The 19,858-nt window shown below is 39.6% G+C and overlaps 1 protein-coding gene across 1 annotated transcript; it reads right to left on the reverse strand.

Moving 5' to 3' along the window:
* Positions 1-994: 994 nt before the first annotated feature.
* On the reverse strand, positions 995-19,278 carry LOC130223203 (adhesion G protein-coupled receptor E3-like). The gene is made up of 16 exons (XM_056455990.1): positions 18,981-19,278; positions 18,802-18,858; positions 14,763-15,131; positions 14,143-14,174; positions 12,810-12,887; positions 11,948-12,149; positions 11,332-11,448; positions 11,035-11,213; positions 10,761-10,925; positions 10,483-10,686; positions 10,173-10,405; positions 9,907-9,973; positions 9,740-9,831; positions 9,497-9,659; positions 1,613-1,685; positions 995-1,134 (listed from the first exon to the last, which is right to left on the reverse strand). Exons 1-16 carry the CDS (start codon positions 19,276-19,278, stop codon positions 995-997), a joined length of 2,469 nt encoding a protein of 822 aa, XP_056311965.1.
* Between the last annotated feature and the right edge of the window lie 580 nt (positions 19,279-19,858).

Below are 19,858 nucleotides of genomic sequence, written 5' to 3' on the forward strand. Positions count from 1 at the left end.
GGTCCACGGCATGGTGGTTGAGGACCACTTGTCTAATACATTTTTGTTAAGTCAGTTGGCAAGGTAACCAAGACATACATAGACTAGTACAGGGGTCACCAATCTCATTCCTGGATGTCCGGTGCCCTGCAGGGTTTAGCTCCAACTTGCCTCAACACACCTGCCTGGGTGTTTCAAGTATAGCTAGTAAGACCTTGATTAGCTTGTTCAGGTGTGTTTAATTAGGGTTGGAGCTAAAATCTGCAGGACACCGGACCTCCAGGAACAAGTTTGGTGGTCCCTGGTCTAGTACATTAGTGTTAAGCTGGTCAGCAAAGTAATCAAATCACACATAGTCTAGTTCATTAGTATTAAGCTGGTCGGCAAGGTAGCCAAGGTGCACATAGTCAAGTACAGGGATATCCAAACTAGGTTGTGATGGGCTGGTGTCCTGCAGAGTTTAGCGCCAATTTGCCTCAACACTCCTACCTGAAAGCTTCTAGTATGACTAGGTAGATCTTGATTAGCTGGCTCATGTGTGTCTAATTGGGGTTTGAGCTAAACTCTGTGGGTCTCCGGCCTTCTAGGACTGAATTTAAGCACACCTGGTCTAGCACTTTAGTGTTAAGCTGGTCAGCAAGGTAGCCAATGGACACAGTCTGGCATATTTAAACAAGTACATTAGTGTTAAGCTGGTTGTCAAGGTACCGAAGGTACACATAGTCTAGTATATTAGTATTAAGCCAGTTGTTTAGGTAGCCAAGACACATAGTCTAGTACAGGGGTAATGTAATCGCTCCAAGGGTCGCAAAAAAATGGAAAGGCTGTAACTATAAATTACTATTTTTATCTTTAGTAAGTTATGGATAAAATATGGCAATTTTAATGGTTTAATAAAAAAAATAGATTTTTGTAAATTACCAAGCGATCCCCCTTCATTGTCCCGCGACCCCTCGAGGGGTCCCAACCCCCACTTTGGGAACCACTGGTCTAGTAGACATTAGTGTTATAGCAGTCAGCAAGGTAGCCAAGGGACACAGGAGTCAAGGAAGTCTTCTACATTAGTGTTAGGCTGGTCTAGAAGGTAGGCAGGGCACACATAGTCAGGCATATTAGTATTAAGTTGGTTGCCAATAGAGTCAAAGCACACACAGTCTAATACACAGTGATAAGGCGGTCAACAAGGTAGACAAGGCACACATAGTCTAGTCTATTAGTATTAAGCCGATAAGCAAGGGAGCGTAGGTACACAGACAATGCAACAGTGCAAAAAACATATCTTTGTGATAGATTTGCTTGTTTTGGTCAGTGTCTATTTCATTAGTCCTGCCTCAATCATCTCATGTATGATTATATGCATGTTTGCCAAGGCAACTGAATCAAGTTTTGTTGTTTTGTCTTCATGTTTTCTAGCTTTGTTTGGGGGGGGGGGGGGGGTGGTCACATCTATGTTATTCTTGCAGCAGCAATGTGTTATATATATTCATACAGCATGTTTGTGAATATACTGGCCAAGTCTCGCCACTTTGTGTGCACCAGCAACAGAATCATCAGTGGCACAGCAGCTCTATGCTGAATCCATGAATCCACAAGTTTAATAATGGCATTTCAGCAGTAATTGCATTTCTTGAACATGATGCAGTCCTCAGTGTTTGTTTGAATCCAGAGCAGAGAGACATGAAGCACGTCCAGTACTGCTGCCTGATCTGGACAACAAGGAGATGAGAAGAGCTGAGTAGGTTCAGGAGATCAGTTTAAACACTGAAACTCTCACTCATTACGTTACATTCCTGACTTGTATTTAATAGAATCAGCCAGGAAAGCATGGTCCGGACAGAAGCTGTTGATAGCCAGCCTCAAGCAAACGCCATATCGGAGTGATATTCCAGCATTGCCAAGTCTACTGATGAGATCCTGTACTTGCCATTAATAGTGAATGTCCTGTATCCACTCCCCCTAGAGCCCCCTCATGCTCCAGAGAGAGCTATTGCTGAACCTGCTCCTGAGAGAGCAGCTCCAGGGCATGTTCCTGCTCCAGAGAAAGCAGCCCCTGAGCACAACACAGTGATGGCTTTAGCTCCTGAGTGTATTCAGAACATGGCTTCAATCTCCAAGTGCTATGAAATGAAGACTTTAACCCCAGACCACAGTGCAGTGCAGACTTTAGCCCCTGAGTGTTTTCCAGAGATGGTTCCAGTCCCCAAGCACTGTTTAATGAAGACTTCAGCCACAGTGTAATGCCAACTCTAGCCCCTGAGTGTTTTCCAGAGATGGCTTCAGTCCCTGAACACATACAGAGAAGATCTCCAGTTCCCAAGCAAGACTTTAACTAATCAACTCTGACCACTGAACTTCGTCTTATAACTGTTCCTGTCTCTGATCCAGTTGTGGTTCCCCTGAACTCTGTCCTGTGCTTGTTCCTGTCCCCAAATCAATGTCTGCTGCCTCTGAACACAGTCGTGTTCTTACTCCTTCTCCTAAATTCGTTTCTGTCACCTCTGAGCACAGTACATTCTCAACTCCTGTCCCTGTCCCAGTTCCTTATTCCCTTGAACACGGTCCAGTCTCCACCCCTGTCCCTGTAGGAGTTCTTGTTATCTCTGAACAAGGTCCAGTGTCAGTTTCTGTAACCCTGAAGGGCACTCCAAATTCAGTGCCTGAACCTGTTTCTGCTGCCCTGGAGGGGACTCCAGATTCAGACTCTGAGTCAGTTCCAGCAGCCCAGGAGGGCACGCCAGTTCCGGTAGACCCCGAGTGCACTTTAGATTCACACCTGGAATCAGTTCCTGCAACCCCAGAGGGAAAACCAGAGTCAGCTTCTGAGTCAGTTCCTGCAGCCCCAGAGGGCACACCAGATTCAAGCCCTGAGTCAATTCCTGTAGCCCCTGAGTGCGCTTCAGATTCACACCTGGAGTCAGTTCCAACAGCACTGGTCCCTCTGAGTCCTGGTTAGTTCCCACCCTCCCCCATCAGTTTGTTTCCCCTGGCTTTTCTGCTACACCAGCCCGTCCATTGTCTGCCCCGTTGGTATCTCCCTGGGTTGGTTTGATTGGATTTTACACCAGGAAGTGCTCTTCTATTCCTTCCTCGATTCCCTTTACCACCCCCTCTTAGTAGCCCTTTTCTAGGCTTCATTAGTGTTAGTGTTTCCACCTGGTCCTCATGTTCTTTTCTCCCTTTGTATCGTCCTCTCTCCCCTCATGTCTTTGTCAGTTCATTGATGTTGTTTTTGTCTGTGCTGTCTGATCGTGAGTCTGTGCTGTGTGATCGCTGTGCTTTGCATTTTGTTTGTATGCAACAAAGAACAGGCAACCAAAATTATCTTTTTCAATTATCATTTTTGTGCATAACGCTTTTTGATGTTTTATGCAGTGGTAATTGAGAAAATCCAGGAAAGCATCTGTACCTGTACTTGGCAATGAATCCATTTGAGCAGCTAACCATCGTGGGCACGCCGTCTGTGACGATAGACACTAATTTGTATACTGGAAACTGGGTTTTTCCAAAAAAGTTTTTGAAAAATGTCTTCTCCTCGTGTGTCAGTACTGTTAACAGCTCCTCTTTTGCAGTCATATCAGTTAACACCATTCAAATGAAAACACACAACTGAGCCATGTCAATCTCGGCTGTAGACTCGTCCAATTGCAGTGAGAAATATTTGCAGTCCGTGATATCCTTCCAAAGTTGCTGGGTCAAAGCCTCAGCCATGGTTTCACAGCACTGTGTAACTGTATTTCTTGATAACTGGAGAGCTTTGATTGAAGATAACATTTCTTTTTTGTCTTTTAAACCTGCTTCATTGAAGACCTCGTGTACCATATCTCCATCTTGGAAAGACTTCTTGTGCTTAATGATGCAATGACTCACCTGGAATGATGCTTCAGAGGCTGCCTTCTCTTTCATGGTCAGCTGTGATTCCTTCCTCTTTTGCAGCTCACTTTTCAGAGGGAAGTCAGTGTCTTATTTTTTTATGAACACTCCAAAAATGCTGCTCCACATTTCTCTTCTTTAGGATATCGATGGTAGACTGGCAGATAAGGCATACACACTTTAAATATGACATTATAAAAAAAAAAAGTCTTTCTCCCAACCGAGATGGAAATTGTAGGTTTTTGGCTTTCATACTTGGTTCAGCTCCCTCCTCATTTTTATACCATTTTAAGAATTTAAAAAGAACAAACTTAAGGCTAAGTATGTAATTCTGTATACCTTGCAATAGTTTTGCAGCACTTGGCAAAGTTGGCACAGTTTTACGCGTGCATGGTTACCCATGTGTCAGAAAAGGTCAGATGTCAATCTGGCTGCCCTGTTAAACAAGCGACATATTGGGCACCCCTGCTACTTAGGAATATATCTTGGGGAGACTTTCCAGTCATCTTTGTAAATACTGAACAATTAAGGCCTGTAGAAGAAATACATGTGTACAAGATGTAAATTGAGGACTGAAATTTAAGTCATTCATATTTCCTCAACACTATAATGCAAAATATTTAATGAATTTGCAAGTGACAGTTGTTGAAAACTATAGTTCCTGTTACTGTAGCCAACTCAAAGACCACTGATTTTGCATGTTCTCAAACTGATGCAAACGAGATTAATCAACATATATGAAATGGTCATTATATTTGCACATTTATCATACTTACACAGCATAACGGAGATGGTACTCAATGCTTTTATTAAACCTGAAATATGAAAATAACTGAAAATGTATTACATGTTGTTGATATTGAATTGCACTGAGAAATAGAGAATTGAGCATAAGATATCGACAATGAGAGCTAGTCTTACTTTTCTGATGGATGGAAACCATTGGGTAGTATTGAAGATGTGTTTCTCTTTTCTTTATAAACTAGTTCAGACTGGAAAAACAAAAACTGTGAGTTCTTTTAAACTCAAAACAAATATTTAATTGCATTTATGAATTTACATGTTTTAAGGTTTAAAATGATAATGGTAAACTTAAAAGATGAAAATAAACAAATAAGGTATGTGGGAAGCTTTTCAAACACAAATGAACTTACGTAAATCAGTGTAGATCTACAAGTTACTTATGGTTATTAAAATGTCTACACCGTAAATATGTTAAAGGACTTACATCAGCAGTCTTGACCTGGTAAATACTCCAAATATTAAAAAATCTAGAAAGATAAAATATACACAATTACAAACATAATCACACATGAACATTTGAGTTTGATTTAATTAGACGAATAGTTCATCATCTTCATGGCAGAAAGAAGATCTTACCTTGATTTCAGTTACAGTGATCTTCACCTAAAACTGCAGACTGTCTAAACTGAAAAATATGTGTGTGTTGAATTGTTTACAGGTAACTTATCTGCCCATCACCATAATAAACAAATTGTTTTCTATATCTGTTGCTTGCATCTCAAATTTAACTATATATAGAAACAAACAGTTCCTTGGTAGTACATCGTCACTTTCCACAGAATGCCTTTTGTCTTGTGGATTATATCAAAATGCAGCTGTAATACCATTATTATAAATAAACACCAAAAATGTAAGATAACTGGAACCAAAGAGAAAAAAGTAAAATAAGCCAAGCCTACTGACAGTACTGACTCACTTTAAATTTGATACATCAGCTGTTCATTTACTGTAGTTATTTCTTTATAGTTTAGTTATAAATATTAACAGTACTGAGCAAAGCCTTTAGGTCAGCATTACATTTGTTTTTTCAGTGGTGATATAAGCACAAATAATTATTTCTTCATTATCTTTAACTAGAAAATGTAGGTTAAATTTGGAATACTTTTAGTCTAATTGTCCTGGTTTAAGCTGCATTTCTGCCAGTGCTGTCTGCAAAATTGTCTGTATTATTAAACTAATGGGTTTGTGTATGTGGAAAAATACAGAAAGGTTTTAATCCATTTTGTCATTCCTTCTGGATTGTTTTGGGCTTGGTCATGACACCAAATAAACAAATGTATATTAGGCAAAAAAACTGCTGGTGAAACAAAGACAGCCATGAAATGACCTCCAGAGTCCAGACCGGACTTAACCTGGGTTAACCCTAACACAGGCAGTATTAGTTTCAAGAAATTCATGATAGCCTAAATCTAAATAGCATTATCTATATGTTAAAGCAAGTTGTTTTGTGTGTGAAAACGAACAACCAAACGTGGGCAAAAATATTTAACTCTCTGGGGTCTGAGGTGAATTTGGGGTCCCTGAGATGTTTTGACATGCCCTGACATTTGTGCTTATTTCAGCTACTTATTACATAGTACTGGCCAACATGTATTTTTTTTTGTATTCAGCACAGACTCTGCTACAATAATATGTGAGAACTATTGATCTACATTCTTTTTTAAATATTATGCGTGGTTAGTAGGCTTTGGAGAAAAAAATGTAGCTGAAATAAGGTCTGAAAACCCATACTGAATGAACCCATACCTGTTCTTTTTGAAGATTTACCTTTTTTTCGTGTCAAACTTGCGAAGTCTGATCTTACAAGGAAAGAATGCAAGACTGAACTTTGTCTTCTTGATATTGAGAAAAAGCTCCAATCGCGTAGCAAATGTCTGTAGCCCGCCTCCGTTTCAGATGTCTCAGTTTTCCGATGTCTCCGTTTTCCGATGTCTCCATTTTCCCCATCCACACTGACACGGAGCAGCAGCATTTTAAAACCAAAATGGCCTCTTCTGCCTTTTCAAAACACTTCTTTCAAAACTCCGGGGTAGTGTGGATGGAAGACATAACTATAGCAAAAATTACACCTTTAGTTTTACACTAAACTAATACATATTATTGTAAATGGGGCCATAGTCTAGTGATTAGATTTGATTTTGAGATTATATTCAAATTTATTGTCATTACACATGTACAAGGCAAGGAAATGCAGTTTCGGTCTAACCAGCAGTGCAATAGCTGCAAGTGCAGGATACAGATATAAGTTATAAAGTGCAGTTATAGAAAAACTATAGTGATATTTACAGATGGATGTACTATGAACATTATATACAGGTTGTATTAGCTATGAACAAGGATTTACAATAAATGAATATATTTACAGGTTGGTATTAATTATTAGAAGTGTGCAGATAAACATAATTACAAATGTATATGTACAGTGAGTGTTTACATAATTAGAAATGTCCATGTGCAGTGGGTATGTACAGTTCAAATAAAATGAATCAATGCAGTTCAAATAAATGAATCAGTGCAATGTAGTGCAATGAATATGTGCAATGTACAGTGCAGTGGTTGTGAGGAGTATAAGTTAGAGGAGAGTGGGGGGGTGTATTAGGGGGGCAAAAGAGTCAGTGAGGGGCAGAGTTCAAAAGGGAGACAGGTCTGGGGAAAAAGCTGTTCCTCGGTCTGATGGTTTTTGTCTGGGGTAGCCTGAAGCGCCTGCTGGAAGGCAGGAGAGAAAACAGTCTGTGAGCAGGGTTAGAGGAGTCCTTAAGAATACTGCGTGCTCAGCGCAGACAGTGAATTAGTGTTTATGAAGTTGGAAAGGTAGCCAAGGCACACATAGTCTAGTGTATTACTGTTTAGTCAGTTGGTAAGGTAGCCAAGGCACACATAGTCTAGTGCATTACTGTTAAATCAGTTGGTAAGGTAGCCAAGGCACACATAGTCTAGTGCATTACTGTTAAATCAGTTGGTAAGGTAGCCAAGGCACACATAGTCTAGTGCATTAGTGTTAATTAAGTTGGTAAGGTAGCCAAGGCACACATAGTCTAGTGTATTACTGTTTAATCAGTTGGTAAGGTAGCCAAGACACATAGTCTAATACATTAGTGTTAATGCAGTTGGTAAGGTAGCCAAGACACACATAGTCTAGTGCATTAGTACTAATTCAGTTGGTAAGGTAGCCAAGGCACACATAGTCTAGTGCATTAGTGTTAAATCAGTTGGCAAGGTAGCCAAGGCACACATAGTCTAATACATTAGTGTTAAATCAGTTGGTAAGGTAGCCAAGGCACACATAGTCTAGTGCATTACTGTTAAATCAGTTGGTAAGGTAGCCAAGACACATAGTCTAATACATTAGTGTTAATGCAGTTGTTAAGGTAGCCAAGACACACATAGTCTAGTGCATTAGTGTTAATTCAGTTGGCAAGGTAGCCAAGACACACATAGTCTAGCGCATTACTGTTAATTAATTTGGCAAGGTAGCCAAGACACACATAATCTAGTGCATTAGTGTTAAATCAGTTGGCAAGGTAGCCAAGACACACATAGTCTAGCGCATTAGTGTTAATTAATTTGGCAAGGTAGCCAAGACACACATAGTCTAGCGCATTACTGTTAATTAATTTGGCAAGGTAGCCAAGACACACATAATCTAGTGCATTAGTGTTAAATCAGTTGGTAAGGTAGCCAAGGCACACATAGTCTAGTGCATTACTGTTAATGCAGTTGGTAAGGTAGCCAAGGCACACATAGTCTGATACATTAGTGTTAATGCAGTTGTTAAGGTAGCCAAGGCACACATAGTCTAGTGCATTACTGTTAATGCAGTTGTTAAGGTAGCCAAGGCACACATAGTCTGATACATTAGTGTTAATACAGTTGGTAAGGTAGCCAAGACACACATAGTCTAGTGCATTAGTGTTAATTCAGTTGGTAAGGTAGCCAAGGCACACATAGTCTAGTGCATTACTGTTAATGCAGTTGGCAAGGTAGCCAAGGCACACATAGTCTAGTGCATTAGTGTTTACGCAGTTGGCAAGGTAGCAGAGCACACAAAGACAATTACATTAGTATTAAGCTAGTCAGCAATGTATCCAAGGCACACAAATTCAAGAACATTAATGTTAAGCTAGTCAGTACAGTAGCTAAGGCACAAATAGTCTTGTACATTAGTGTTAGGTTGGTTGGCAAGGTAGTCCCATGTACACACAGATAGTAAAACATGTGGTCCCATGGCTCAATGGTGCAAAAAGGTATTTGCAGCAGACTGCTTGTTTTGGGGGTGATTTCATTAGTCCTATTCCAGTGATCTTAAGTTCGGACATATGCATACATGTGGACATCTGCATGTTTGTTCTCCAGCTTTGGTGGGGGCTTACATGAGTATTGTGTTTGCAGCAGCAATGTGTTATATTCACAGGCAATATGTTTGTGAATATATTGACAGTATGTTCAGTACTTGCTCTGCAGATCGGCTCAGCAGCATAGCAGATCTATGCTGTTGGTATGACATCACTTGTAAAATAATGGTATTTTAGCAGTACTTTTATTACCAAATCATGGTGCAGTCCTCAATGTTGTTTGAATCCAGAGCAGAGAGACATGAAGCACTTCCAGTACTGCTGCCTGATCTGGACAACAAGGAGATGAGAGGAGCTGAGTAGGCTCAGGAGATTAGTTAAAACACTAAAAATTAACACAGCTTATTAGCTAGTTTATAATAAGCATGCAAGAAAATAACAGATCTTCTGTTTCCAAATTAAGCACGGATGCTTTTCTTCCCATATCTTGTGTCTGGACAACATGAAATTTTAATTTATTATATTTATTAGTACGGTATAAAATGTCTGACCTCATTATTGAGCACACAGTAGATCAGGAAGATGAAGGTTCCCTGCTGAGAGTTCAAGACCAGGAAGACGATCTGCAGCACCTCACTGCTATTAGTGAAGAAACCCAGAATCCAAGGACAACCAAGAACCACAAACTGACCCAGTGTTTTAAACACCATAACCCTATATTAGAAAAGACAAAAAATGAGATATTGTGAATAGATTAATGAATGTTTTTTAAAAGAATTAATCACATTTATTACTTTGTTTGCTTCAACTGTGAAACTTCAGCGTTCAGTTTTGTGAGAGCTGAGTTGAGACCGATGCTGATCCTGATGAAGAGAATCGTGTTCAACTGTGGAAAAAATAAAAATATGATTTTAACTTTATTTCAACAGCCCCCATGCAACTGTTTGTAAATAGAACTTACTGCTAGTATGACACAAACAGGACCCAGAAAACTCCAGATAAACCCTTTATCTGTTTTAATCCAACAGCTGATGAGAGGAAAATAAAATACAATATAGAAATAAATAAATATGCCAAATATACATTTAGGTGTTGACTGTTCAAGTGTTACAGATTCTAATCTTGTCTGTGATGCTATTACAGCTTGTTTACGAATTGATTTTTATCAGAAAGCAGAAAACAGCCCTGAGCTTATAATCAATTGAACAAATAAACAACACCACTCACTGTTCACTGCCGTATCCTTCTGGAACCAGCCCTATAGACACACACACCACAACCAGAGCAACCACATATCCAATCACACACAGGAATCCACTGCTAAGCACCTCCCTCTTTCTAGAGTTGATCCGTGATAGGTTCTTGACACAGATGAAGAGCAGCACAGCTTCAATGAACATCCACACAAAGGCGGAGAGGAAGAGGAAGTGCAGAAGGCCTGCTATCACCACACACAACACCTGGAGACCATGAGAGAGGGTTATGATGATTCTCAGTGCGGCTGTGCTGAGCTGTAGAGCTCCTTCATCATTCTCACCTGCTGAGGGCGAATGAGGCTCAGGAACTGTTGTGTGAGCAGAAACAGAAGGTGAGCCGACAGCAGACTGATGCAGATGTTGATTCGAGCCACATTATTGACTCCAGGACTCCACTGACAAAGAGCAAAGGACAACAGAGCCAAACTGAAGAACACCAGACCCACGATCACACACACCAGATTCAGCAGATCCAGCAGATCGCTCTGAGAAAACATGCAGAGAACATGAGTGCCAAATCTGTGCTGCTCTTCAATGCTCTCTAGAAATGTTCTGGTACCGGTGGTGGACTGCTGCTGGTCTGCATGATGAGAGCGAATGTGGACAGATGAACACAGGAACACACAGTGTGGCTGCTGTTGTTGTTTAACACAGAACAACCATCTACAATCCACTCGCTGATATTCCAGTACACACAGGACAGAGAACCGTTGGGGTCAAACTCCTGCAAGAAGAAGCAGAAACGAGCAGAAAATATGAGAAGAGTGAATATTAGATGTGTTCAGATGTTGATCAGTGCTGATGTTGGACAAAAACACATTTCAGTCTCTCACTCTGATGTGTCTGAAGGTGAAGTTGACTGCTTTGGTGAGTGTAGTGTTGCTGGTTTTGGGAAGAGTAGCTGAGATCACAGTGGACATCATGGTTTTAATGGTGTCATTAGTTGTGTTGAAGAAGTCGGCCTTCAGTAGATTCTCCATTGTGGTGTAGCTCATGAAAGCCACAGCAGATCCTGTGAGACAGAAACAGATGCTTACATGCAAAGTCAAAAGAGTAAATGTGGTTTAGTGGTGGTGAAATGAGGTTTCATTATACATAAAACACTAAATTACACCAAACATTTAACTCACTGTCATTGTTGTTCTTGGCGATGCCAATAAGATCGATGTCCATAGAAGAATATGTCGTGTCAAGCTGAGGGATTTTATCTAAGGTCACCTGTTGTCCAACCATGAAGACTTGTCCCTCTGATTACAACAAATATGCTGTTATGCACAATAATAATTTACTACATATACTTTTCTATCTATTGGTGTGCCAAATAAACATTTGAGAAATCGATTCTGCATCGAATCTTAGATTTTCAAAGTGCATCACTATTCTCTCTTGAATAGATTCTGAGCTTAGTTTTTAGCAGCAGATGGTGCTGTATTCTTTACAATCAGCCATACTCTCCTTGCATCTACACTATATTTATAATGTCTGAATCATTTATTCCCTTATACAGTATTATTCACCAAATAAAAACTCATTTTGAATCTTCTTGTTGCCTAAATACTTATTGTGTGTGTGCAATGTGCACAGGTTCAGGTCACCAGTTTTAGCTACTGCTCGTTATTTTTTAAGTGTTTAGGTGAATACTCAGTTTAAACAAGTCAAAGATGAGCAGGTCTGAGCTGGTGTGATTGAGTCTCTGATATTAATAATCTCGGGTTCATCATCAATAATAACAGTGTCTCCACTTACCTACAGCCTCAAGAGTAAAATTGACGTTGGCACTTGTGTCTGTCGGCTTCACCAGTGTAGAAATGAGTTTCTCGCTGTTTTTTAACACTTTATTTCCATATGAGGCTAGTTGAGCTGGGCTGGCTGATGATGATGTGGATGATAAAGACACCAAAATCTTCTCTGAAGTGTTGAAGATCACGTTCAAAATGTCGGTCACAGTCTGATTCATTGATCAAAGAAACATGCAAATGTGAAGACAGACAATAAGATAAAATTTTTGTCAGTCAACTATAACTATAACAAAGATTTGACATAACTTTCAAAAAACATCATTTGAACGGCATCTAAGCTTGTAAGTCTGTTTTTCCTTATCCCAAGGTCTACATAATGTTGGGTCCAACCAGTATGCTGAACAGATGCTGGGGTGGTCATTGATGAGTTCAGAGCATGAGACTGATTTCTTAAAGACCCAGTGACAGACGAGTCTTCGCAATGATATTGTGAGCTGGCCTAAACACCCGCTGGTGACCTACTCAGAACTGTAGCTTCTCCACAATGGACATCCAGCATTCTCCATCCTTCGGTGCCTAGACTGCTGCTCGGCACAAAACGTTTGGCCAGAGGAGAACTAGTTGTGCCCAACTGAGCCTGGTTTTTCTATAGTTTTTTTTTTTTCCTATACTTTTGTCAATTGGTAAAGTTTGTTCCTCGCCACTGGCTTGCTTGGTTTGGGAGTTGTGGAGCTGAGCATCTGTGGATTTGCTCTTCAGTGACAGTGAACCTAATCTATGTTAAGCTGCTGTGACACAATCTATGTTGTAAAAAGTATTATGGACATAAAGATGAATACAATTTTATTATGTTTCTCTTGAAGACTTACATTCAGTGGAAGCTCTTGAATTGTAATGTTCTCTATCTGCTCAAAAAGATTCTGTAGACATCCTCCAGAGCTCTGACTCTGAAATCACAATTCAGCTTTGTACAGTCATGACCTCAATCATGTTTTATTATTAATAATTTAATAATTAGTAATAATAGCAAACAAAAGTCAGTTTGTGCACCAAACCATCAGAAATAAATGGAAAGGCATAGTCACTGCTAAATTACAACCCCATATCAGAAAGGTTGGGACAGTATGGGAAATGCTAGAATAAAAATGCCGTCCCTCAGGTGGCACTGCTTCAAGAATCCTCATTCATCTATAAGCGCTATCACCACATGCGCTCAGGACTACATTGGCAAAACTTTGCCAAGTACCACCACACATCGGCAAATGCCAGTTAAAACTATACTGTGCCAAAAGGAAGCCCTATGTTAACAGTGTCCAGAAGCGCCGTCAACTTCTCTGGGCTTGGAGGCATCTGGGATAGAATATCCCACAGTGGAAACATGTACTGTGGTCAGATGAATCAGTATTTTTTGGGAGAAATAGACGTTGTGTGCTTTAGAACAAATATGAAAAGGATCCTCCAGACCGCTACCAGCAACAAGTCCAAAAGCCAGGGTCTCGCATGGGATGGGGTTGTGTCAGTGCCCTTGGCAAAGGTAACCAGCACTTGTGTGATGGCACCATTAGTGCTGAAAAGTAGATTTTGGAGCACAATATGCTGCCTTCTTTTCCAGGGACGTCCCAGCATATTTCAACAAGACAAACCAAAACCACCTTCTGAACACAGTACAAAGTCCTGCCTGTGGAGGAAGAGGATACAAGTACTTGACTGACCTGTCTCCAATAGAGAATGCGTGGCGCATTTTGAAGCGGAAAATGCGACAATAAAGATCCAGTACTATTGCCCACCTTAAGACTTGTTTGCAGGAATGGGACAAAATTACACCTGAAACACTTCATCACTTGGTGTCTTCAGTCCCCAAGCGTCTTTTAAGTGTTGTGAAAAGGAACGTCAACATTACAAAGTGATAAATGGTTTACTGATACAACTTTTTTGAAATGTGATGCAAGAACTAAAACTGAAATACGTGTTTATTTTGGAAAAAACAAAACAAAAATCATGAGGAACATTAAACAATGTTTGTTGCATTGATTGCAATGAAATACAACTCAAAGTACATTTAGAAATGACTTATTTTTTTATTTGTGTTTTCCATACTGTCCCAACTTCTTCTGTTTTGGGGTTGTACATGCATACATACAAAACAAATCTTCTCACACTGCTCTCTGAGTATTAAATGCCTTTATCAGAAACTCAACTTACAGAGCATCCTTCCTGCAGTGTGATCTTTATAACTGCAATGAGAGAAATCATTGAGGAAAATATTTAGCCTAAATGTACTGTAACCATGCTTAGTGGCACAAATTACTTATTTAAAAAAATATATTTATTACTATTTAAAATTCACAAAACTTGACTGGTTACAGATGCTGGTGAGAGCTGAGAGTCTTTTCACATTATATAAAACATTTATAATGAATTCACAAAAATAATATAATGTCTGTGTTTACTGCTGATCAGTGATGTGATGATAATGTCTAACTGACCAGATTCATCATCTGAAAACGAAAGAAAATGGTGAAATAATATATAATATAAATAATATAATACAGAGAGTGGCTTTGTAGATTCAGAAAGCAGAAATTTGTAATCGCGTGACCATGTAGAGACAGAAATCACATGTTGTTGTGTAAATAAGATATTACATATGGCTATTTAGCTTGTTTATTAAAAGAAGTTGTGATCTGGTGCTATATATATTACAATTAACTTGACTTCAAGGGGGGCGGGGAAAGCCGTTGGGAGGGCAGGGAAGCCCCCTATGACAATGGTACGGGAAACACTGATAAATGTGTAAAAAAAACTGATGTGAATAGATTTACCTGCACAGTAGGCTGAAGCACAGAGAGATGGTCTAAGCAGTTCATAGACGTAATAATTTCCTGGACAGGCTTTGACTCGAATAGGAAATGATCCGTAATAGCAGCAGTAACTGTAAGCGTAACCACAGACATCTCGAGTGACGACTCCATCTTCTGCTGTTGGGTGTCCACCACGAATCCACAGTGGGACATTTGTGCCACAACTATACTTCTCAACAAATGTGTCTGGGATATGAGCATTCAGGCCATTAATGAAGAGCCGATACCAGCCACTCCAGGAGACTGACTGGTCACACTTGTAGATGTTGGATGGCTGACTGCTGTTGGCTCTCCATGGATCGTCCAGGACAGTGTAGGTGTGGCAGGGATCTGCAGTAAAAAGAACCGCAAAACCAGAATGAAATCACAGCCTTGAAGGAATAATTCACCCAATAATGTGAATTCTGCCATCATAAATCATTTATGATAAAAAAAAATTTCTTAGGTCATTGGTTAGAGGTTTTCTGCTTTCTTCAAAACATCTTCTGTTTTCATTAGAATAAAGAAACTCATAAACAAGTTTGACGGTGAGTAAATTTAGATCTTTGAGTGAAATATCCCTTTAAAATAAATGTTCACAAAATATAAATTACTGATGCATAATTTAATTTACATTCATTTAACATTTGTTATCTTCTGCATTTTCATACAGTGACATATTAGTAAATCACCTTGCATTTCTTTGTGTTTAGGTGTATTTTGAGCATGTATTTGTTAGGACTTGTGCAGTCAGCATTGAAGGTGTCGACACCTGTGATCAGAATCACTTTGATCAAGAACCTTAAATCCAAATCAGCAGAAAAGGACATCTCCTTGCAGTGATGTGCAGAAAAGATGGAAGCGGATGCTCTGAGGTCATTAGCCTTGTGGTTCGTTTGATCATCAGTTAAGTGTCACCAATCCAACTCTCTTGGTCCTGTTCAAGTTAATACAACAGAACTTCTTTCTTTAAAAAAAAAAAACCCTGTATAACCTCAAGAAATAAGGGTTCAAATTATTCCTTTATGCAAGCCACCCAAAATTACAGATTTTTTCCATGAAAAAAAACAAAAACAAAGAACAAATCCTATGTATATTGCTCAAATTCTCACCAAACATTAAAGTTCACCAAATCCAGCCTATTTAGCATACTTATTGATAGGCTGGAATACTGGGTTGGGATTTCTAGGATGGTGCTCTAATGGTTCAGATCTCACAGTACATTGAAAGAAGAGGTTACTATATCAGTTTAAAGCCTGATTTATACTTCTGCGTCAAGTGATCGACGTGACCCACGGCGCATGGAATGCGTGTAGCCGTGCATTTATACTTGTGCGGGCTGTTTTTGTTGCTCTGTAATAACACTTCTGAAACGCTAGCTGACAGTATGTGTTTGTGTTCCTCTGTGTCGAGTTTCTTCACTAGTGTTTTGTTTTATTCTGAACGCTTCCTTAATTTGAAAAAGGGGCTCAATCTTGCTCATTTTGAGGTGGGAATCGGCAGACGTGCAACAACTTTAATCATGAGGTAAACACAAAACAACAGTCTCCATCCAGAGCTCCTTTACGGGACCAGAAAACCAGACCAGAATCAGTTTTATTGCCAAGTCTGCTTCACATACACAAGGAATTTGTTTTGGCTACAGAAGCTTCCAGTGTACATAAAGTGACAACACAAAATAAATATGAAAAAAAAAAATAAATAAATAAACATTAAACTCCACACTTGTAAACACTCGCTGCATCGGGCTCACGCGGCTCTCACCTCCACCCACACTCGTCAGCGCTACCAAGCCGACCAAAAACAGAGCTTGCGCTACGCGTCGTTGTTACATTTTTTGAAAGATGCACGTCAGCTTCACCGATGGCCACGGTGAGGGCTATGCGTCCGTGTGTAGGCTGCGCCGTAGCATATGCGTGCGCTTGAGTATAAATCAGCCTTAAGTGATCATATGTTGAGATGGAGACTCATGACATGTGGAGTCTCACAAGGTACAATTCTGGCACCTCTCCTTCAACCTTTATATGCTCCCACTGAGCCAAATAATGAAACACAAAAATAAATCTAAATCTTCTACCGCAGCTATGCTGATGACACTCAGATCTACTTAGCTTTACTGCCTAATGACTACAGCCCCATTGACACACTCTGCTAATTCTGATGAAATTAACAGTTGGATGTGCCAAAACTCTCTTCAATTTCAAAACTGAAGTGATTGCGTTTAGAAATAGAGATGAGGTTCTCAAGGCTCTAAAGGTCAAACAACAAAAAATAAGGTCAAGAATCTTGGTGTGACTCTGGAATCAGACCTGAGTTTCAATTGACATGTCAAATCAGTAAGTAAATCAACATACTATCATCTCAAAAACATTGCAAGAATCAGATGCTTTGTTTAACTTAGGCTATCGTTCACACTGCATCCAAATGTAGCCCGAATCTGACTTTTTCCCCCTCATGTGACTCAGGTAACGACAGTGTGAACAGCCCAAACTGCATGGAATCTGATCTTTTCAGGTCAGATCTGTGCCACTTTCATATGTAGTCTTAAATCAGACACAGATCTGATGTTCTGTAATGCGACCGCAGTGTGAACGGTTATGTTGGATTTCATGTGACTTTTACATAATCTTCGAGCGACATGCATCATCATTCTGTGCTGCAAACATCCTCTACTCCTCAGCTGCACAATAGAATGGCACACAGAGCAAATACTTTACCACAGAAAGTTGGATGTTCATGCTGAAAAAAAATTTGAAGGCAAAACTGGTGCTTGTTAACAAATCTGGTTAACGATTGAGGCACGGGTTGATCGCGAAGCCGTAGAGCCGTAGATCCCATACCCCCCTTCTGTACGTGTCTGCTGTTTATAACGAAGTAAAATGAAATAACTCTGCAAACAGAGATGAACCAACTCCGCCTTCACAGTTCAGTCTGCGGCTGCTCATTAACCCTTGATGAGTTCACTACATCATCGGTGGTCTGAAAGATGCGCACTGCGGTTGTCATAAATCACAATTGATCAGTGTTTTCAATCACAAGTGACTTATTTTAGGTCTCAAATACACATTAGTAGTAGCAGAACAATCATTTACAGTTCATGAAATACAACACGGTTGTCTGTGAAAAGGGCAATAATCAAATTATGCTTTTTACAGTATAATGCTTCATACAGCATACATACTGTGTGCATAATTAGACATTTTGTACTTCTGCGCATGCGGGTCAGTTTAGGACCATGATCCATTCACACTTCAAATCTAATATTGGCCACATTTACAAGAGCAGTGTGAACAGCCATGCAAAAAAAAATCTGATCTGAGAAAAATCTGATTTGTGCACTAAGCCTGGCAGTGTGAACGTAGCCTCAGAGAAGCTTGTTCATGGTTTTATCAGCAGCAGGGTGGATTACTGTAACGACCTCCTCACAAAAAGACAGTCAGACAGTTACAGCTCATCCAGAACGCTGCGGCCAGGATTCTGACCAGAACCAGGAAATCAGAGCACATCACACCTGTCCTCAGGTCTTTACACTGGCTCCCAGTTACATTCAGAATAGATTTTAAAGTATTATTACTGGTCTATAAATCACTAAATGGCCTAGGAGCTCAATACATTACAGATATGCTCACTGAATACAAAGAGTCACTCAGATCTTTAGGATGGAGTGAAGTAGAAAATTGAGTTCAGTAAAAGCAAGGTGAATGTGCCTTTAGTTACCTCATTACTCGCTGTTGTAATCAGCTTCTAGAAGTTATTCTATGTTTTCCAATATGTGCTCAAATACGTTTTACAAAGCGAAATTAATAGCTTGCTCATTTTTAAAAATAAAAAACACCATATTTAGCAACACAACTGCAAATGATCTGTCAATCGTTTTATTGTTCTTCTGTTGAAATTTTTTTCAATATCATTTCTCTGCTAGCTGATGGGTGGAATTCATTATTTTCAAGAAATTAGGCAACTTTACAGATATATTTCACTATTATTAGTTATTGAGTGAAAGCCAGCAGTGTTTCTTTACCAGGTGTGATGATCACTGGTGTGGCGGCTGTAGAGCTGATGATAACACTGCCAACATCTGAAAATTTACACCAATAAACATTAATGAACACAGACAAATTCTATGAACGTGTAGATAATGTTTGACATTTGAGTTTATAAATTATAAATGTGTAAAAAGAACCATGTGAGTATAATTACCTGCACAGTAGGCTAAATTACAGTGAGATGGACCAAGCAGCTCATAGACATAATAATTTCCTGGACAGGCTTTGACTCGAATTGGAACAGAACCAACATAGCAGCAGTAATTTTCCCAGTGACCGCAGACATCTCGACTGACGACTCCATCCTCTACTGTTGGGTGTCCACCACGAATGTACAGTGGGATTTCAGTGCCACAACTATAGATTGAAACACATGTGTCTGGGATATGAGCGTTCAGACCATTAATGAAGAGCCGATACCAGCCGCTCCAGGAGACATACTGGTCACACATGTTGGTGTTATTTGTATTATTGACAGATCTCCATGAATCATTCAGCACAGTGTAGTTGTTGCAGGGATCAGCCTGGTTAACTGTAACAAAAATATTACAAATATTCATAATTTCTGAAAGGAATTTGCATTTAATTATGTTCACACACAGCATCCTTTAGAAATGATGACAGCCATGATCAGGTTATGATTTGTGTTCTAATCTACAGATTCCCCATTTAAAGCCAAAACACAACAGTACAATACATTATCTACCTTGTGTGAAGGTTACAAAGGCCAAGATACCTGTACAAATGATAAAGAATATAAATCAAGTAACAAAATACAAATAAATCCACATTTGAAACGGCAGACAATCAACAAAACACAACAAATAAAAATAAACAAATTAAGGCATTCTTAAAGGTCCCATGAAGTGAAATGTGCATTTTTATTCTATGTTTGACGTAATCTCAACCGAAACTTGAGAAAAGGGTGGGACATAATGTAGCTCCTCCCTTTTTTATAAAACAGGCAATAGCATTTTGCTTTATCACCACTCTGAGAGTGAGATTGGTTGAGCTCATGCGCATCAAATGACT

Source organism: Danio aesculapii, chromosome 1, assembly GCF_903798145.1.
Source record: "Danio aesculapii chromosome 1, fDanAes4.1, whole genome shotgun sequence".
NCBI lineage: Eukaryota > Metazoa > Chordata > Actinopteri > Cypriniformes > Danionidae > Danio > Danio aesculapii.

Excerpts from the sequence above, each read along its gene's own strand:
- LOC130223203 (XM_056455990.1), bottom strand. The coding sequence starts at position 19,278 with ATGTGTGACCAGTATGTCTCCTGGAGCGGCTGGTATCGGCTCTTCATT. Across the intron at positions 11,214-11,331 it reads CGCCAAGAACAACAATGACA|GATCTGCTGTGGCTTTCATG; the intron begins GTGAGTTAAATG and ends TCTGTCTCACAG. Across the intron at positions 10,687-10,760 it reads CCAGCAGCAGTCCACCACCG|AGCGATCTGCTGGATCTGCT; the intron begins GTACCAGAACAT and ends ATGTTTTCTCAG.